General features: G+C 42.0%; 1 protein-coding gene across 2 annotated transcripts; it reads right to left on the bottom strand.

Moving 5' to 3' along the window:
* Positions 1 to 22: 22 nt before the first annotated feature.
* Positions 23 to 20,023, bottom strand: LOC108091390 (solute carrier family 22 member 3). 2 transcript variants are annotated; one of them, XM_017190573.2, is made up of 5 exons: positions 19,598 to 20,023; positions 3,819 to 4,732; positions 3,139 to 3,293; positions 2,901 to 3,069; positions 23 to 2,194 (listed from the first exon to the last, which is right to left on the bottom strand). In XM_017190573.2, the coding sequence occupies exons 1-5, from the start codon at positions 19,745 to 19,747 to the stop codon at positions 1,207 to 1,209; spliced, it is 2,376 nt and encodes a 791-aa protein (XP_017046062.2). In that variant the 5' UTR covers positions 19,748 to 20,023; the 3' UTR covers positions 23 to 1,206. The 2 variants fall into 2 exon arrangements, with proteins under 2 accessions (XP_017046062.2, XP_017046060.2); XM_017190571.2 differs by lacking the exon at positions 19,598 to 20,023 and adding an exon at positions 16,636 to 16,652.
* Between the last annotated feature and the right edge of the window lie 1,980 nt (positions 20,024 to 22,003).

The raw sequence follows: 22,003 nt of genomic DNA, 5'->3' as shown, positions 1-22,003 counted from the left end.
AGGTTAAATTAAAGAAAATAAATTGTATTTATGGGATGCTTTATTAGAAAAATATTGCTCTTTTGCCATGTATAACATTTCCTTTCATATAGTAACCATTATCTGATAACATTCAACACTTTGCTAAGCGTATTCACTAGAGGTTTCAACTTTAAACATATTCTACATTCATAGTTATGTGTGTACGTAGGACCCGAAAAACTACTAATTGATTCGAATTAAATTAGCTTGGTAATTGATAATAATAATACATAACGGTAATAAAGTAAGTAATGGGTACTCTAAAATTATTGTTTTCTTCTATGCAATTCAGTAGTTGTATTATCATTGATAAAGATAATTAATTAAAACTGTCCATATCATTATCCGTAATTATTGTTTAACTACTCTTATATGTCTTTTCATGTAATTCTCTCCAGGTGTTTGCAACACAATCACTTAAATGTGGAACCATAGGCCTTTAGAAGGATCACCATTGAAGGTTGGCTTGACTGTGCAGAGGGTTCTACATGAGGTTGGATTCGGTGCGGTTCTGTTCTGGTTCAATAGTGACTGCTTAATACTGGGCTTGACCCAAGGCGAGTTCCACACTTGACCTACTTACTTAGAAGACTACTATTTATGGCTGCGCTGAAGTTAATCCCAGACTCGAGTGCTTTTATGGCCTTCCGGGTTTCCTAAGCAACTAACTTCTTAAATTAGAGAAAAAGAAAAGAAAATGTTTTCCGTTTCATCGCACTACTACTTCAGTTTCCCAACGTCCATTCCCTTTCAAAGAATTTGGTTAAAGATTCTATTCCACAGCTTTAAGCTTAAGAGTTTACCTACTTAAAAATGTACCTTTGTCTTCTTGTGCTTAAGATAGTTAATTCGCTTGAGCATTCCTAATTTTGAGGGAAAAGTTGAGTTCCTACTTTAGTGTGCAAATATCTGGGACTTAAGTTGCCATTTTCCTTTGGGAAAGTTGCTTGTAAAAATATGCCCCTAATGTTCTCGGGCTATAATTATATAGTTTATACCAAATTTGTAGACTGCAGTTTTCAAGTCACAGCGCCACCAAAGTGAACCAAACCGAGGTTAGCAATAGCATCTGCTCTTCCAATTTCACCTTACTAAATAGCTTATTTGACATCCTAACCTTGGCTGAGAAGATGATTTTTAAGCCCAACCCCTCATCTTTTACACACTTTATCCTCGGAGCGCTGCTCACAGTGGTGGCCCGTCCTCGTTGATCTTGGTCGTCCAAATGCCGGGCATCAGTTGAGGAGGTAGATTAGATTGCGGCGTGGTCAGTTTCTTGATGACGCTGTTCGAGTGGATCGGCTTGGCGCTGGGCGTGTAGCCCTTGTTGTCCATGCCGTCGATGATGGTGAACTGAGAGGCCATGTTTTGGGCCCCCTGAGCGGCCGGCGAGGCGGGAGATGGCCTTGAGATGGGATGTGTCCTGGGACTACTGATGAGGGCGGTGCACAGACCGCCGAGAATCGCCAGGGAGGCGAACGCCGTCTGGGGTATGAGCTGACCGAAGACCACCGTGGACCCGATGAAGGGCGCTCCGAGCAGCCAGAAACGAGCCCAGCAAATGGTGGAGAAGGAGGTGATTTTCTTTTTGTCGTCCGAGACCAGCTCCACCGTGCAGGTAGTCAGAATACTGAGCGTCGTGGATATGGCCATCTTGGAGACCATGGCCGAGCACATCAGCAGTGCCACGTTCGGGTCAAGTCCGATCACACTGGGCTTCGGCACCAGCCAGCCGCAGTAGGCGATGCATCCCGCGACGACGTTAAAAAGCCCGGCCCACAACCACTTGCGCGTGGTCCGCAGGATCAGGAAGAGCCCGAAGAAGGTGCCCATCATCTCGCTGAAGCCCGCCACGAAGGTGTTGATGTACAGGTGGTCGCGGCTGAAGGAGCGGATGTTGAGCAGCATGCCGTAGTAGACCACAATGTAGAGCGACCAGGCCAGGTGCACGCACACTATGTGCCGCACCGCCCGCTCGCCTTTCCACATCGCCCACCACCCACTGGGCGGGGGCGCGTCCATCGCCGTCTGTGCCTGCAGCTCCAACTGCTGGTCGATGTCGTGGGGCAGGTTGTACCTCGTCCCGTTCACCTCGGCGCACTCCAGCAGGATCTTCTTGGCGTCCTGCGTGCGTCCGCGGGCGATCAGCCAGCGCGGCGAGTCGGGAATCCATCTGCAAAAAAGTGGATGTATGTAAGTCGAACGGTTTTCAAAAACTTTGCAAGTCTGTGTTTTTCGAGCCTACGTAGAGTATATATATTATTCTTTAATGCAACTCAAAAGAGATTTGTTGTGAGGTACCGTTAATTTTATTTATAACAGATTCGGTTTGTTGAGGGACTGTAAACATTTCTCAAGGAAATACTGCTTATATACCCTTGCCGTCATCAAATATGACGACCAAAATGCACAAAGGCTAAACAACATCGAAGCTATGACGATTTTTCTATAAATTTTCTATATTATCGACTATGGTATAAAAATGATCTTGAGTGAGAAACCATTCTTTTTAGCTCGAAGAAGAGGAAGAGAGCGCTGACATGTCGTAAACGGCTGATTCCCGATAGAAAGATATGTATATCTGACTTTTACCAACACTGGAGAAGCGGGAAGATATTTTTAGACTTTTTTAAGCACATTCAAATGCCTTTGGGTTTTTTTATTTGTAACAAGTTAAGAGAATGACATTCTATCTTCAATAATAATATTTTATAAATTTAAAGATATTATATTATGACTTCATTAGTTTTTTTGAAATGGAAATTATATCTTTATAGGCTATAACGACACTCGAAACGATCAAAATCTTTACCAAATAACTAGTTTTCAGGGTATTTAAACTGGTAACTACATTCCAGTTTTCAAATTCTTATACTCACTGCCACAGATAGATGAGTATCACAGTGGGCCACGAGATGGCCATGTAGAGGTGGGACCAGCTGGACCAGAAGCTCGCTACCCCGGGCAGCATCATCACGCCGATTGACCAGAACTGCTCGAAGAGCGTGGAGACGCAGGTGCGGTACTTGCCAGCGGTTATGTCGGCCACTGTGGAGATCGGAAAGGAACAGTAGAGTCTATAGGATATAGTCACCGGGGACAGGGTTTCCCACTTACTGATCTGGCCGCCGGCGGTGTACATCTGGGCACAGCACACGGCGGAGAGGCAGCGGAAGAACACGTGCAGTTCGTAGGAGGCCACGTGCCCCGTGAGGTTGCCGCAAAATATCTGCGAAATCATGCCAAAGAGCATCACGTTTCGCGGACTAAAACTGCAAAAGAGAAGTACAACAGAATTAATGTTGATTTCAAATAAATTGTTCACGGAACTTTGCTACTTTTTTCAAATGCCAAAATATTGTTGTTGTTGTTAACGGTGTGTTCTATTAAGATTGGTGTTTTGTACATACATACATATGTACTGTAGCAAGCAGCCCTATGTACATATACCTATTATTAAGAACTGCTTGATAAGCAGTTAACGTTATTGTGTATCCCTTAAGTTAATTCATCCTTTATGTCCCCCTTACTCCTTTAAGAAACACCATGTAAACCCATCCCTAAGTATGTACGTCTCTCTCTTGCACATACGAGACTGTGAAATAGGCTAAGCATTAACAGAGATGATGAAATAAAGATCACTTTTGTTGCGACCACCCTAAGAGAAAAGACCCTGATTGTATCACTACAGTACTTAATTCCCCTTAGAGTAAAAGTAACATACATAAATCAACAAACATCCCTCCTTGCTTTTTTGTTAACTTAACCATTCAATGCTGGCCAATGCGAGGACTTACTATTTGAGCAGCTGGTTGGCGAGGATGCCGCCCGTGAGGACGCCGAACAGGTGGAAGAACTGCGTGACCGATACGAGGATGTCCCGGGAGCAGACGAGGTCGTATTGGGTGACCACCGAGTGGTAGTCGGACTCGTGCTGGAACTCGGTGCAGGGGATCACGTTGGAGTTGCGGTGCAGGGGCTTCTCCCACACGCGCGGCTCCTGATCGCTGTTCTCGTAGTTGTAGTAGTGGTGGGCGTGCTCCTGCGCGTCCTGATACACGTTGCAGAAGTCGATGCTGAACTCCTGGTCGTCGCTCTCCTCCTTCTGCGGATGCGACACCTTGATCCATTGCGTCTGGTTCTGGGCGCCGATCGTGTTCGGCGGCTTGCAGAAGAACTCTCCGTGCCGCGGCGCCGGAGCCGTGAAAATGATGCAGGCCATGAACCAGGAGGAGGGAATCTTGCAGAGGAAGATCAGCAGCACCGTGCGCAGCTGCCACTTGCCCCACGGCCCGGTGATCCTGCCCACGGCGTCCACCTTCGTCTGCATCTTGGTGCTCGGCCTCGGGGCCTTTCCTTCCAGTCGGGCGAAGGTGTCGTTGGGGTACAGCTGGTACTCGTGCTGCTGCCCGTTTTTGGGGGAGCTCCTTGCCTGTGAGGTCCTTGTAGAACGCTCCCTCGTGATGGTTGTTGTTGTTGTTGCTAGTGCTGTTGTTGTTGGCCTCTCCCCCGGACTTTCGCTGCTGGGCGGCAGGGAGTTGGGGCGGTGGGTGAGCTCGCTGGGCGCGGAAGTGGGTGGTGGGTGCGGCTCGAGGTCGCCGACTTGGGTGCTGAGCTGGTGGGGTGACCTACTGGCTGATATGTGCGGGGAACTCGGAGCTCGAGGGGGCGACGGCTCGTCCTCCTTCAGGGGCAGTAGCGGGGACTCTGCCTGTGGGGAAAAGGGTGAGATCAAAATGGCAATGAGTATTGACACTATGGTTATTTTGGGTTAAGATTAGGTTTTTCTTGATAAAAATTTGCAAATTGCAAATGGTAAACAAGTTGCAGAATTACCAATATTACAGAATTCCCAAAGACAATTTATATAAATAAACGACACAAAAAAGTTGGGTGTATTTAAAGCTTTAAGTCTTTTGTTCGACTTTGTTCGAGGCATTACCTTTACTTTACTATATAAGATTTTCATTTGCAACTTTTTAAAATGAAAATTAAAAACAAACTTTACCCTGTGGGGTTAATTGTGTCTTAGATAATAACTATATTATACAGTGGCGGATCCAGGATTTTGATAAGGGGGGGGTCCAAAATTTTTTAAGGGGGGGGAATTTTAACGCAGTAATTTAAAGAAACTCTTTATTAACTATTATGACAAAGAAAAATTTACTAATCTACAAAAACAAAACAACTTTTCATATAATAATAAAAAAACGAGGCACTTCTGACGTCGAAGCTTATTTCGTGCAAGCACTTTAATGTTCAATAACTTAACTATTTCTTAATTTTTAAACTTTTTTTTAGCTCCTATCCGTTTGTTAAGGGCTTTAAATTAATTTCATAAAGATTTCAACATTTTTCTAGTTGTTTTAACGGGTATTTTAGCCCACTTCTGCAGTAAAGAAATCTTCAGGTCATTTTCGTTGGAAAATCCACTTTTTCGAATCTCCAAGTCCAAAATTTTCAACAATTGTTCAATAAAATTTAAGTCTGGAGACTGTGTTGGCGTATTAATCCCATTGGGACAGTTCTAGATCAAGAAAGGGCTACAAAAAAAGAGCCGGGTTGCACCAAACCAAATATTCAACGATCTCGAGAAGCGCTGTTTTGTCCGGAAAACTAAAGAACACCTCAAGCTATCGGTTTCAAAAATTGCTGCGCAGATTGAGATCGAAATTGTCAATAAATTTCACCCAAATACAGTTCGGAACATATTGCACCACCATAACTTTAATGATCAAGTTGCATGAAAAAATATATTCAAAAGTATACAAATATGATGCCTTGGGTCAAGTTCGCCATGGTGTTAGAAATTCGGCCGATTTATTTCTGGAACGACGAAATTTAAGCAGACGAATCAATTTTTAATTATTTTGGGTTGGTTGGAAGACGCTAAGTGAGGAGATGTTCCAATACGAAGATGGAAACTAAAAAGTTAAAAGCAATGCATTGGCACGGCGGTGACCATGTCATGGTTTGGGCTTATATGGCTGCATCCGGGGCCGGGAACTAAGTTTTTATTGCCGGTATCATGAATGTTAATATATATTTAACAAATTACAAAGAAAGTTTGGTGAAAAGTGCCAATAACTTGGCTAAATGAAATCGATTTAGATTCAACCAAGAATATGACCCAAAGCCTATTGCTAGAAATATATGTTTTGGTTGATCTAAAACTGTCCCAACGGGTTTTGGCGGTGGTACCCGTTACCACAGCAACTCCAGAACGATCATTTTCGACTTTGAGGAGAATGAAAGATTATCTGAGAAACACGATGGGTCAAGAGCGTCTCAATGGTCTTGCATCTTTGAACATTCATCATCGCATAACTTTGACTGAAGACGAAATTCTCAGAAAGTTTTTTGAAAAACCTCGGAAATTTAAGAGTGACTAGAACCGTTTGTGGATCATATATAATATTTTTTCTTGATTTATTATTCGAAAATAAATTAAAATTTGTGTAAAACATTCAAAAAATTACGAATTTTTATTAATAACTTTGTGTTTCAACTGCACCAACATGCCCAATAAAAGCATAAAATTTGAAAGTATATGATCCCATGGGGGGGGGGTCCGGACCCGAAAACCCCCCCGTGGATCCGCCACTGATATTATAGGGTTAAATTAATATTGTCCATCTAATACTATTGCCATAATTGTTTTGACTTGTTGGTAATCTTTTTGACACCACTATCTGTAGTAACTTCTTTCCTAAAGCTTGCATTTTATTTATCCCAAGAGAGAACTATTTATTAGTTTCTTCTTTCCCGCTATCAATATTGACACCCTTTCCAAGCAAAAGAAAGCTCGTATCTTATTTATCACTTCGACACAGAGCTTGCAGTTCATTTCGCCTCGGAGTAACCACTTGTCTTTAATGGCCCTGGCACAGCTTGGATTCTCGGTCATCGATGTGCAGACAAGGAGCGATAATTCAGTGGCATTCCCCTGATTATCCAGAGTGGCCTTGGGGCACTCGAGCCAGAAATTGTCTGGGACTCGAGAACTACACCCAGTCCAACCAGCCAATTGCAGCTGGGCATATAATGAACATAAATTGCAGCGCTGGTCTATATTACTTTCCTTCAAAGCCGTCCTTGTTTTCCTTTCCTAGTAATTTCAAAGTATATAATATTAATGGAATTTTTCGTTTTATGTGAATACAAAACACTTATCGAGTATAAATTTTGACACAGCTGTGGCTGCACATATTAATAAAACCCCCAGTTTTCACGCATATGCTTACTTTTACTTTTTACTTTTTTTTTATTTGGTAAAATGTCACCCAAAAGACCGCAGGATTTAACGACCGCCCATCACGAAACTCGCTAACTGAATCTCGAAAAACTTTTAAAGAACTGCATTGAGCTTAGCTTTCTGTTACATTCTTTTAATGAAAATGTATTCCTAGCCATTTTCACAACAATTTTTTTTAATTAGCTTTCCCTAATTAAAGCCTCCTGTATCTTTTTTGTCAAAACAGAAACAAGAAACAACTGAAGGAAACTTTCAGACCGTTTACGACTCTCATTTTTTATGCCAGTTTTGGGTTGATGAATGTCCCTAAGCCACCAAAAAATAAACGAATAAAAAGGACACGAATCCCCAAACCAAACAACCCAAACATCTCCGTTTTCACAAAAGCGGGTGTGTTATTCAGATGTTCTTGCTAAACAATTGCAAACAATTGCGTTGTGCGCTGTCCTCATTATAGTTTCGTTTGCCGTGTGTTGTCATGTTAAAAGGACCTTTTACGTGGTCCTTAAACAAAGTGAAAACCCTCTGGCTTGGGGTTTGAAAATCGAAAATGCGGATGGCCCCTAAAGCAACCATTAAGCACTTTGACCTTCAAAAGCAAAAGTCGAGGAAGGTAAGGAAAGGACCTGGATCGGTTAAAGGTTGGATTTGCAGATTATGCATAATGCATGTTCGGTTAATGGTATGCAAAACAACAAAGGCCGGCCGACTGTGAAAAATAAAAACCAAAAACCAGGGAGGAAACTTTGGAACTCGACCCTCGGAAAAGTCGAAGGAAAAGTCGAAGGATCCGCAGAGTATGCAACCATTTTATTAGTTTCGGGCTGCCGTCAGAGTTTGTCTAGTTTTATGCGTCAATTAAACGAATTCGTTTTGTATCTTCATTTTTTTTGTCCTCCCAAGTTTATTTTTGTATTGTGGACTGTCAGCACTTGTGCAAATATCGCCAAGGTTAATGCCGATTGTCTGCGTCTGTTATTTTATATCAGTTTTGGGTTGCAAAAGGTTCGAGGGCAGGCGAAATGTATATGTCACGTGACGAATGGTTCGATAGACTGGCTGTCGAGGTGATTCACTTATGTAATTATTGAAATTGTTGAGTCGGAATGGTTCACTGACTCGGATATAATATTAAAAAATATAAAATACCCTCGGAGGGAATCGGAAGGCGTCGTCTTGGAACCGATTTTTCAATAAGAAACAAAGCCCGAAAATCCAGCCATAAATTATTCATAAGTCGCACGAGCACCGGAGGAATCTCCTTGTTGTCCTTGCCCGATGACTGATGGAGCTTCTTAAAGGCCGTCCAGACTGGCGACTCCCTCTCAGTCATAATTAAGGGAATTTCTTGCAGTCCCCATAAATCTGCCCCAAACCGCTGAAAACGCTGTTGCTCGAAACACATTCCAATTATCTGCTTGATGAGAAGCACTTAGATGCCCAACTAGTCGGGAGATTGTTTTTGTTTTGCCGGAACCAATTACCGCTGCATATACACATTAGGCTCCCAGAGGGAGAGTTCCTACTTAATATTTCATTAACTTATTTATTGCTCCTCCCAATTCAATTGTAAGCGTTTCCGCGAAAAGCAGGATGGTGGCATATGTACAAAGTAATGGGGAATGGAAATGGGAGGGGGTCCTGCCGAAGTCTATTGTTTGCAGGCAACAAAATGCTGTAATTGAAACCGAGGCGAAGGAGCTCGTTTGGCTTCAGTGTTGGAAATATGAGTTCGCTTCTGGAGGCTGAATAACGAGAGCTGAATTTTGTGTGTTTGGTTGCAAAGCATTGCATATATCAAGGGCAAAACAATTTGGGTAATTGGTGGGGGTCTTAAAATAATATTTTACGGTCTACATCTCGTTTGATTTAAAGGTTAGTAACTTGAGATACGCATCTGCTATTGGCAGGGTTCAGTAAATTTCAATTGACTTTATTGCTGTTTTGAAAAGCATTTGAGCATCTTGAACTTTGGCCGTATAACTGATTAATGCTAGTGTAGCAAGCAGCCCTATGTACATATATCTATTATTAAGCACTGCTTTATAAGCAGTTAACGTTATTGTATATTCCTTAAGTTAAGTGATCCTTACTCCTTACTCCCTTACTCCTTTAAGAAACACCATGTAAACCCATCTCTAAGTATGTACGTCTCACTCTTGCACATACGAGAGTGTGAAATAGGCTAAGCATTAACAGACATGATGAAATAAAGATCACTTTTTGCTGCGACCACGGAAGAGAAAACACCCTGATTGTATCACTACACTAGGTTTGTCTTACCAAATTAACATGGGAAGGCGTTTAGGGGAGAAACCAGAAACACACTCCTATCTGCTTAGCAGCAGTATCGTTTACCCATTAGCCTGACCTAATGATTAATAAATTGAGTGGCCCAGCCGTCTTCAGGTAGCAACGACAGCACTCGGCAACAATGGACACACATGGCCATTAAGTTGCAACTAAATTCTCTTTTTTGTGAGCGAAACTGGACGCGTTGGGGCGAAGCGAAGCGTTGACAACAATGGACACCAAAGTTAATTGGAGCAATGCCAGAGCACAGAGCAGAGTTTTCCTGGCCGGGATTGCTGTTTGTGCCCCCCGGTAAACAGGTAGCAGAAAGTCTTTTGCTGGCGAAGGGGGCGGGGCAGGTTGAAGGGCGGGCTGATGTATTATTCCGTGCTGTTGCTGTTGGTGAAAAGCCCTGCCAAATCTGTTGACATCCGACAGCTGGGCGGCCTAATGTGCTTCTGTTCAGCCTCTTTGTTTTCTGGATATTGTTTATGCATCAATAAAATTCCAGCTGTGTCAGGGCAAGGATTACTATACTATATAGGAAGGCGATACATAGGAAAATTCCCAGATAAGAGCCCTAACAGATTGTGGGGTGGTTTCCAAGCACGTAGACAAAACAATTAAGTAAAAAAAATAAAACCAGTTAGCAGCTAATAAAATGAATATCGCTCATAAGGGATGAACGTGAGTTATGAAGCGTTAATTGGGTTCTTCAACCCATAAAATAGATTAATTGGCACTGAAGGACGGGTAAAATGTACCACATAAAGTACATTTTGTTCTTCTCGTAATGAATACAGAATGCGTTAATGAATTGCTGTAAGGAAATCACTAGGCTTGCCTGTTAACGTTATGTAACAAAAGTTTTCTAAACAAAGTTCCCCAAAGTGGATGTCAAAACAGCGTGTAATTAAATTGCCCGAAAATAGATGTTCACTTATCAGAAGTGACCAGTCCAATAATTCTCTGGCTGGGGACATGCAACGGGGTTTACCCCTCCCCCGAAACTTGTTGCTGCCATTGGAGCCAATATGAGCTATTCGAGTTAGCGTCGTCACGATATCGTGACCAGACGTCGAGCCAGACGAAAGCTAGCATAAATATTTGATTAGTTTCCCTCAGCTTTGACCCCGAGTGAGTGGCCGGGATGAGTGGGCCATAACTCACAAATCCCGGCCGGGTGTCTGCCTCCTATATATTGATGCCACAACTACCACGACTACTGCATCCACCAACTTCTGGCCAACGCTCGGCACGTGTATGCAAATGGCCTCTACGGCGCAGAGCCATAAACATCGCTCGCTCCGAACTGTCGAAACAATTTGGCACAGCGTGGCGTATGCGTAATGTATCGCAGATTGTTTTTATGCCCACACACGCATGCAGGCTCTGCTTCCAATTGGTGTGGTGAGTGCTTGGTTATGGCATTTTGAAGGATTCGAAGGGATCCCATGGGCCCTTGCCGAGCTAAATTGGAAGGTGCCGGGCCAGCCAACTTTTATCTGGGCCATAAAAGCGACTATACTCGTATATTCCGACATCACCCTTTAATTATCTTCTTAATTGGTTCGTTTATAGTCTGGTCCATAAACTGTTTTAATGCTTTTTAAGTTGGCGTCGCCTTCTGTTTGGCCAAGTGTTTCTCGTCACTTTCATTCACTGCTAAATACTAGTTGGTCCAAAAAATCTGAACAAATAGTAGATAGCAACGTCAAGGTGAGAAACGAATTGCGCGTCGGGTATTTATACTCCAAACGATTATCTAAGTTTTGACAATGGTTCTGTGTACCTTGGACTATTAGGCAGGCAAAAGGGGTGAAAAATGAATGGGTGAAGTCAAGGATTGCGAAGGCTGGAGGCCATTCACCTTTCCCTCATTGCAATTAACTTCAAGTTCTCCCTGTTTCTCCCACGAAATTCTCGCTACGATTTATGGCTGCTTCCCTTTTCGCTTTTTCTTCTGATTTATGTGTCCCAGCAATTGAATCTGACAAATCTGCCACTGAAAATCCATGTGGGGCAGGTCGTCTCCTTTCGGAAGGCTGGCTTTCTTGGCTTTAAGTTGAATCCCGAATCCGCCCACACAGGGAGCCCCAAATTATGGACTCCGCCTCTGATTCGCTCGAATTGCTCGCATTCTTGGGAAGCTTAGATGAAGGATATGCATACATTTCTTGGGGGCTGGATTCGAACTCCTCCGCTCGCTTCTCTTCGTCAACAACGATTCAATTGCGTTGAAAGCTTTCCGCTGTTTGTCTCCGCATTTCCGTCTAGATTTTTTCGATTTTCTGTGATTTAACTTGATGAGGTTTGCTGGCAGGGAATTTTGATATTCTTTTTTATCTTTTTGACAGTCAAATAAACACCTATACCAGGATTCAAAATGTACTTTTGCTTGGTTCCTTGTGGGTACGAGTATTGTGAAGGTGAACTCTACCGAAAGTAGTTGTATAGGTATGTAGGTACAGAAGATATATTTTTAACACGTCTTGGTTAGGGTCACGTAATTTAAGAGTTAATTGCTCCCTATAAAGTAAGAAACAATGATTTATATTGACTAAGCAACCAAATATATCAGGGTTTCCTACTTATCGAATTGCAGTTAAATATACATACATAATATAGTACCCCCTCCTAAGCAGATAAATGGAAGTTCTGTTTCCATTTCGGGTTTGCCACTAAGCGGCTTACGAAAACAACCGGCACATATGTATGAATGTAAGTTTATTGCCGGGGGGAAGAAGCCGTCATAAACACAAATAGGCCGGGACCACTAAATTTAGTTGGCCTTGGCCAATGACTTGGCTCACATTTGGCCGCCAGCCAGCCAAGGACGTAATTGTCCTGCGGCCAAGCATCCTCGAGTTCGCATCCTTAATCGGAAGCGGGAATCTGGTGTAGGTGGCTGGAGAAATGATGGAAACCGACTGATGAGCGGAAAGCTGCGTGCTGATCCTGCGTAATATGGGGATGTTCGTTGGGGGGAATCATTAAAATTGAATTTTTACCTTGCGGCACCGCTGAGTGCTCAGCATTAAAAATTCATAACAGCCGTGGAGGAGAAATCATAAACAAGTTTACAGGGGTCCGAATATACAGTAATTGCAGTAAGTATAGGCTGTCACTGCTCGTTAGTAGTCTGATGTACATTGTAGTGTTGATATTTTTTAGAAACCAATCCGGACTTATTTACCATATTGGCCGGGAAATTGTCCGACGCAGCAGAAATGTATGCTACATAAAATGTTTACGACGCGTCGTTTCTCACAAATGGGATGTGCAAACAACCCTGTTTGCGTACTCGAGGCTATCACGTAGCCAGAGTTGTAGCCCTCCGTCCAATTGAATTTTAATGTCCTTTCACACTCGGTCATTGCCGCAGTGCAACTCTGCTTCCGTTTCAGGAGCTTAATTGCCATGGGACCCACCCACCAACTCACCAACCCACCAACCATCAAGACAACCCGTCCAATCAAACCCACTCAGTTCTTATTTCCTCACTTTTGTTTGCACAATTGTCTTGTCTTTTGTTTGCGGTTCTCCTCTGGTTTCCGCAGCGCGTTTTTCCCCATTTTGGGTGTAATTGCTCTGAGTACTGCTCCATTACTGCTTGTTTTGTTTGCTAGCCAAAAATAAAAATAAATCCACCAGCAAGGTAAAGGATTCTGAACCTTAAAGAGGTCTTTAAACCGGACTTTCTAGCAGCTCGCGTCAAGAGAAGGGGCCTTTAAACTAATTATTTTTTTGCTTACTCTTCCAGAAAGTTGCGAAATTGTTCTCGCTTCAAACTTTTAAACATCTTGCTGGAGGACCAGGGCTGCCAGCAATTCTGCTGATTAGTAGGAAATTAATATAACAAATAAAGGGAGGAAATTAAACCGAGTCTGGAGAAATTTTGAGAGTCGTGATAAAAGTTATCGAGATGAAAATGAAAGCGATTATCGCTTCATAGGCACTTGAAAAGTTTATGAGTGTCTCTTGTTTACCTAGTTGGCCAATTTAAGCCAACTGGCTTGTTTGGTGCCCTTGACCCGAGAACTTACCTTCCCTAACCCAGTCCTCAGCTATTTTTATTGGGTTCTTGAGTTCGCCGCACTTGGACACGAAGTTCGAGGCACTTTGCTTATGTAAATGAGGAGAGCTTCGTGGGTCCTCGACTCCCGACTCGAGTTCAACCTAAAACCCAATTAAAATCGGCTAAGAGTTGAGTGCTTATCATTTTAATAAATAATTAACTATTTTGCGAGGCTAAAAAGGCAGCAACCTTTTTCCGCAAGTTTGGGGTGATTTTTGACCTTGGCGGTGGGTAAAATTGTTCAACCGGACTGAGAATGTTTAAAAAAGCCGACTGGAAATGTGAGTTTGATGCCCACCCTGAAGGAAAAACCCTTTGCTTATAAAAGCCTTATTCTTTCAGCTGTGAAAAAAGTGGCCAACTTTGCCGTAATCGTCAACCGGCTTGGAAAAGGATGAAACCCTTGTAACTTAAAGTGGAAATTTCTTTGAAAAATATATTCCACAGAAATGATTAAACGGCAGAATTTGACTTTCTGCTAGAAAAGATTGGTTTAACTTTTCACTGCATGTATACTGTCTTGTATTTTTTTTTTTTTTTCTGTCTTGTACAATCCGAAATAATTTCTCATTCAAGTCCAGTGTAGCTTGTTAACTCAGATTTGTGGGCCGTAACTTTACGACCGTCCTGGCATACTGATTGTCCTTTGCAACATACTTGTCGCTACTTTTATTTGGGCAACATTTTTTCAGGACTCCGACCAACTTATAAATCCTTTCTGTGGCAAAAACATAATACAAGTGTTCGCAAACCAAAACTCCGACCATATACGTTTATTTGACAACGAAAACTCATCTAATTGACAAGTTGAAAGTTCATTGGCCGTTTTTCTGGACTTTACTCTCTTAAATGCAAATTCAAGCCCACTTTCTAGTTATATTTTAAAATTTGAACAATTGTTCAGGTGGATAAACGACCGGGTTTAGTCGAATCAGACTTTGTGGATAAAGGTATGGGAAAACGTGTCCAATAGAGACATGCGCCTCTTTATTCGAGCTCTAAACACAATGAATTGGAAATTTTCGCTGATGCTTTCGCTGGAGAGGGGAACTCGCGTGTCTGTCTGGAGGAAATTACCTGGGCCAATTTGGAGTAGGGTTAATTGGAAAGCTTCTTGGCGATTTGCGTTTCTTTTTAATACAACGAATAACTATACCCCAAGTAAGACAACAAACGGCATTTCACAAATCTTCTTTTGCTTCTTCTAAAGGAATTCTTAATACCACCTTTTTAAATTATTTTTTTTTTATATCAAAAGTATGAGAAAACTGTTATGATATGGTTATAAATAAAATGTATCGTCGGTTAGCCCACTAACCAGCACAAAAACAATGTAAACCAACGCTTCAGAGTGAGAAAAACTACGGTTTTTGAAGTAAACATCCCTCGGGCAAAATAAATTTGTCAATGTTATCTCTCGCAAATATTTTAACACGAATGCCCGTGTCCTGCGCCGACTAATTTGCATACGGCTGTGGAAAATAAAATAAAATAAAGTAAAAAGGCGAAATTTACATAATCTGGGGAGACAAAATGGCCGTGTAGGCCCTGACTTCGACGCTCTTCGCATTCGCATGCTAAACAGAGCCCGTTGCCACCTTCTTATTTTCTCGAGTCAATACGCACGGATCCGGAGCACGTGTGCCAGACTCTCTAATGAGTGGAGTAAGTAGCCCCGGCGAACCCCGGCCACCTGGAGGCCCACGATTAACCTCAACTGAGCGGGAACGTGTTTAGTTTCAAAACTGACTTAATTAAGCCAGGCCGTCTGACGTCATCGATGGCTGATTTTAATTAAAGCCCTCGCCGAAATCGCTGAGGGAAGCGAGTCGCACAAATGTGATATATCTGCGGATGGCAGCCGACGATATCTGTTTTTCCAGAAAACAGGGCCGAAACCCCAACCACCAACCACCCGCTTGAAAGGGAAACACTCTGGAAATTTATTTATCAAAGAAACGGAAAGCCAAAATGGTCATTTGCCTCATTTAGCTGGTGCCTTTGCCACATTTTTTTCCTTTGTTTGTGTCCCATTCCCCGATTCCCTGATTCCCCGATTCACTTATTCACACCCAAAGTAATCGCCAGCGAAAGTTCTCCTTGGGGTGCTCACTCGCAACTGTGAGTGATTGTTTGAATAATTGAAGGGATTCGAGGAGGTGTTTGCGGCCAGGCAGAAAAATCAGGCAGGATGTCGGAGATCACAGGAAATTTATATGGGTTCCAGGCCGGTTGTAAAGTTTTAGTTGGTTAAACTTTCGAAGGGACGTTGAGCCTACAGCGAAACTTGTTATGACAGGGTGTCTGTTTTAAATAATTTTCAAGTATAGTAGGATGTTTACCTACAATACCCACTGTACCATAAAATAAGAATTACTGTTAAAGATCAGAGATGTATAGCCATCTCTCTCGCTCTCATAGAATAAAATAGAGTAGAATAGGTTTATGATCATGTATTGCGAGCTCGCTCACGCGGCTGAACGAGGAGAAGAAGGAAGAGAATAAAAAAAGGTATTCAACGTCAGACACTTAAAAGGAGCAGTCGCATATTTTGAATAAAAGTGAGTAAAGAAATAAAACGAAAGTCTTGTTACTGTTACACAAGAAATTTCTTAAAGTAAGGATCTAGGACTTTAAAATAAACATTGCATTAGCAAATGAAATCATTAAGGCACGAGTTCAATGAGGCATGTCAGTTTCTTTAAAGCTCATCATCGAATTTAAAGTTTGTCAGAAAGCTCTATTATTCCAACCTCTTACAGAGCTCAGTAGTATCGTTTCTTATAATTTGGCTTAGCCAGCCCCACACTTTCCCACAAATTGACCTACCCTAACCTAAGCTCCTTCAAATTATGCCCAGCTTATCGCTGTCACACGCATAATTTGCTCTTGGATTTCTGGTTCTGGCTGAGGGCTGATAATTATCTCGGGGCATAAAATTACGCATGCATATGCTGCTAATTCGGCCCACGGAAGTGGGAGTATGTACCGTGGTTTCATCCTCATCATCGTCATCGTCATCGTCATCATCATCGTCGTCCTCATCCTCGTCGGCATCCCCATTAATGCCCTTTTTGGCACTGGCCTCATCGCCGCGCGTGGCCAACTTTTCACTGCTCGCAATGCCAATACCGCTGGAGGAGTCGCTCGAGTGGAGTCCGCCGACTAGACCATGACCACTGCCACTGTTCTGGCCACAGTTGCCATTGCCGTTACCGATTGCGCTGCTGCTGCCAATGTCCCTGGGCATAATGCGTCCGAAACCGGTGGAAAGTGCGAGGGCTTGCTCGCGATTACTTGCAGCTCTCAGATCATTTCCCACTTGTCACGCACTGCCAGGATGCACTTAAACTTTCCACTCCTTCAATAGTTTGATTTGAACTTGGTTTTTAAAAAGATTGATAATTTACGGAAGAGACGCGCAGCTGCTTATGGCAAGGGGTATGGTTATAGAATAAAATATTCTGTTTGAATCTGATATTTTTAGGAAATGCGGAAGTTTTACATTGTGTTTCAAACAAAGATCTGAGATGTTCTCGTATTTTGGTTATTTCTGAATTTAATGTCCAATTTAGTAATGGCTTTTCTAATTCAACCAAAAACAATTCGAAATAAAACACAAAAGTTAAGGCGCTCGAATAACAATATTTGTTCAAGTACTGAAAACACAGCCACGTCCGCGCTAAAATGTGCCTCGATTGTGCTGGCGTTCGCCCAACGCGCAACTGATTTGCCGCACAGCGATGGAAAGCAGGGAAAAGCAGTGAAAGCAATGAAAAGCTCCTCCAGCCGAACTTCGTTTTCCTTGGCCCGAAGTGAAAGTGAAAACGAAAACGAAAACGAAAGCAGAAGCGGAAGCTTTTCCGAGGCGAAAGGAACTCCAGCCAGCTAGCTCACTCCCGAGTTACACTTCCATGGGGCCAGTCACGTGTTGGACATTTCACATTGGCCGTGTCCTAATCAAATCCGGGCTAAGCTGAAGCCAAAGCTCAGGGAGCCAAGCACAACTACTGCCGAGGAGGAGCAGCTGTTGCTCCACTCCGCCGGCAGATTACTCCCATCTCAAGGGCGAAAGCTGTCGCCCTAAGGAGTGGATGCCCGGACCTTCCGCTATGCGATTCGTAATGCGCTTATTATATTACCACATATTTCGGTTAGGGGCAACAAATGCCTGACAAATTAAATATAAATATCCCCCCCATTGACTCGATTAATTGGTAATTTCGTGGGTCCTTCGACTGAAGGAGCAGTTCCAGTTGGATCGCAACTTCTGACGCACGTACCATTGCGTGCCCGACACTATCTCCTCTGTTTCCCCATTAAAATGGTAATGGGCCTGTAATATATAAAACTTGTTAACCGGGAAAAAGTTAACAGGCCGCAATGCTAGGATGACACCTGATCGGATTGTTAAGTGCGGTTTTTTGAGGAACAATATTGTTAGTATTAGGTTCAACAGTGGGTAAATCATTGTTTAAGGATAAGAAAATGCTAAGACATTGTGAACTGGTTTTATCACAAGTAAAATAAACAAAAAAACGTTTTAGATGGAAGTCTAAGTGTTTACAATTTTATATAAAATATTTCTACTTCGTATAGCAAGCAGCCCTATGTACATATACCTATTATTAAGCACTGCTTGATAAGCAGTTAACGTTATTGTATATTCCTTAAGTTAAGTCATACTTTATGTCCCCCTTACTCCTTTAAGAAACACCATGTAAACCCATCCCTAAGTATGTACGTCTCTCTCTTGCACATACGAGACTGTGAAATAGGCTAAGCATTAACAGAGATGATGAAATAAAGATCACTTTTGCTGCGACCACTGAAGAGAAAAGACCCTGATTGTATCACTACATTCGGATGATTGGATATCTTTTGTCTCCCGATCTGCTAAATGGTTTACACCTCGTAGAACAACAGATGAAAGATTATTTGTGGCAGTAGCTCCATTGCATCGCTATTGTTCCAATTATGACCGATAGTTATTGTCATGCACTTGTGAGCTTTCGAGTTGTTTGCTTGTTTACAAATCCAATTCGACAGCCCCTCCTCTCCCCCCTCCCCCTGCCACCGTTGCCGCCCCCCACGACAATCATTGTTTGAGCGAGGGCGCTAATAAATTTTACATCAACAATGGAGTGACGGGAAGGGGGCATTTTCCGAGGGGAGAGGGAGCAGTGCACGCGTGTATCTTCGTTTTAACAGAGCCCTGTGATTGGCACGCGCAGCAAACAAATTAGCCAAAAAGTTCTGGCTGCTGTTACGACGATTCCGCATACGCCGTGTGGCACGGCGAACAAAACAACGGGAATAAGAAAAGTTTTCGCCTTTCCCATGTAAACATTTTATGGAAGATGTACTAAAAAATTAAATGAGTTTTCAAGTTTGGGACAGACTGGAGTTTATCTTGTCATGGTGAGGGATTCAAAAATGTATCATTACATTAAGTTACTACAATTTGAGGTGTTTTTGATCTTGCTTAATTTGATGGTTACATTTTTGCACAAATATTTCAGTTTTCTGTTAAGAGACCAAATAATTGTTTAAAAGCTATTAAAATAAATTAGCTTTTATTTCCTATACATTTTACAAATTACACTTTTGGGAAGTAAGAAGCGGTTGCTTTATAATCAAATTTCAAATTTAGTTTAATAACCCAATTTAGCTAATACTTTGCCAATTCCTCAGAGGAAAAGGGGGTGATTTTTGTTTTATGTCTGTTCTTTATCGATAAGTAAGTGTTCAACATTAACTGTGTTAATAATTACAATTAAAACTTTTTGAAAGATTAGTGGTTTGCATTGTATGAAGTTGCCAAAACCTTTGTCTAGTTGTCTATGTCCCACCTTGCGTATACTTAATAGCGCATTGCAGAAAAAACTTGAAGATATTGGATTACATTTCATTTCATTTTTAAATGACTTAATAAAAACCTGTTAATTCACCTGAACTTTGAGCATGACGATTTTAATCTCTACTCGATCGTTCGAGGGGCTCCTGCGATCCTCCTCCGATTTCGACTTGGGTTCCGCCATCGAACTCGGGAGATTTGCAGCCGATCGCATTAATCCAACGTCGGGATGGATGAAACTCATTTTAACATTTCGCTTGCAACGGATAATGAATTAGGAACTATTCAGTCTGCGCTCCCATGCTGCTCGTCGATTTAGTTGTGCAATTGAAATTTATATAATCACGACACCCCCGAACACGCACAGTCCGTCAATAAATCAAATCGACGCCTTTTTGGCGGGCAAACAATTGGGAACTGGGGAAGTATCCCAAGAGCTGATTGTTTACGGAATTCTGGATACCCAGAAGGTCGCGCCAGACCACCAGATGGAGTGGAGCACCCGCAGGCTTGCAGTATGTGTAGGTGGCAAGGGCCGAGTTGGAACTACAGAAGAATTCGCGGCGAAGAATTCTGGTGGGTTGACTCGGCTTCCGCTCAAACAGGAAGAAGAGGAGCGCCGCGAGGGTATCTATTAATAGTCGGTGTACTAGTCGGTGTTCGTGTCCGATTCTCTGGCCACTGCACTTGTCCCCAACCCGCGAGATACATTTCCTGGCTCTCAGGCCCCTCAGCAAAGTCAAGTTCAAGTTTACCGGGGCGCCGAGAGGAGGAATCGGAATGAGTTCACTAGACTCATTGATGTACTATATATATATATGCCAACGAGAATCAATGTACAATTGTACACTTGCCAAAAGGCGGAGCATAAGCTGCCAAAAAGACCATTCTGCTCGTCGGCCAGCAGCTCACTTTGTTTTCGCATTCGGCTCTTGGTCTATTTGCTTAAGTGTTTCATTATTTCTGTTTGGCATGCTCCCTACGCTGCTTTCATTTCATTTCATTTCAATTTATTCGAAATATCATATTATTTGCTTGATCGCTGCCTTGTTTAATTTTGCTTTTAACGCGCGGCTCAGGTGGCCGAAGGAGAAGTCGGATTGGCCGAGGTTATCAAGATGTAAGGCGATCTGATATGGGTACATATAGGGGCAAATAATAATTACTGAAGTCAAAGTGTGCTTTGTTTACTCACGTGACGGAAAGTAAACAAGCTAAATTTTATTTTAAATTCATAAGCCAGACACCAGACATCAGAAAGTCGCATAGTAAACATGGCTCTTGTCGTACTATACTATACTGTCCACAGCAATTTCCCACGAGGTCTGTTGCAACTAATTGCATTTATCCCATTTGCATAGAAAAGAACATTTATGAGCACCACATTTTACACTTTTGCGCTTCACATGCTTGTATGATTTTCATCAAGAATTGTTGCTCAACTCCGCTGAAAAGTAATTCATTGTGTACTAATCAATTAGCCACTAATTAAATTGGAATACATTTCAAAGAGAGTGCAAAATTGTTGCACTTCAATGGAACAGCTGACTCACTGTTTGGATTAAAAAAATATTAAAGTTCTAGTGACGTTGTGGGTAATGCCATTCACAATCGTTTGCTGGTTATATAACATTATTGAAAATCTTGAAGCTTTAAGAGTTGGCATCATTTTGACGGCACTGTTCGTGCAGTCTATAAATACTTGCCACACGGTGATTTACCTTTCAAGAGCTAATACTGTGGATTTGGGTAATCCATTTGTATAATTTCCTGGTAAGATCTTCCCATTGTTCTGACTAACTTATTGCACTAATCAGATTTTCCCAGCAGTAGTCCAGTGACCCCATGAATTGAAACACGTTTGTGCATTAACTAAACGAGAGAATCTCACTTCGAGTTGCATTATGCATAATTCAGATCTTCCAGATCGGGCGACGTCGCCGATGATCGAAAGCCCCAACTGGGCTTTGAAATTTCCCAGCGCCATTTCACAATTATAATTACTCGTGCCTACTATATATTTAAGCAGTCTTAAATCAAAAGTTTATGAGTCCAGTAGCATATATAAAATCGATTTCTAAGGGCTTCTAGGAAGGGTTTACGACCATCCGGTTTATTGCCCCCCGTTCAATTAAGGAACAGATTAAGCTAACTGCTAGACAGTAGTTAAATTTGATAACAAATTTTCATCATTAATTCAATATTTAAAAAGGTGTAAAACTTGAAAACCCTAAATGCTTGTTGGAGGATTTACAAAAAATTATCTTAAATGAAAAACACTTACTTAGTTTTGTAAAATGTTTCACATTGAATCTCATCTTTATATTTATATGTATTATGGTAAAATAACTTAATTCTATCTCTAAAAGAAAGGAATTTGCTCCAATTACTTGACTTTTATAGTTCAATTTAATTATTTAGCAGAGCTTAAAAATTTCTATAAAAATTCCTCCGCTAACACAAGAAATTGTCTCTATTTAGCAGGACAATAAACTGTTTA

This window comes from Drosophila ficusphila, unplaced genomic scaffold, assembly GCF_018152265.1.
Source record: "Drosophila ficusphila isolate 14025-0441.05 unplaced genomic scaffold, ASM1815226v1 contig_791, whole genome shotgun sequence".
Classification (NCBI taxonomy): Eukaryota; Metazoa; Arthropoda; class Insecta; order Diptera; family Drosophilidae; genus Drosophila; species Drosophila ficusphila.
Note: the sequence above shows the minus strand (reverse complement) of the source record. Positions and strands in the feature narration are given on the sequence as shown.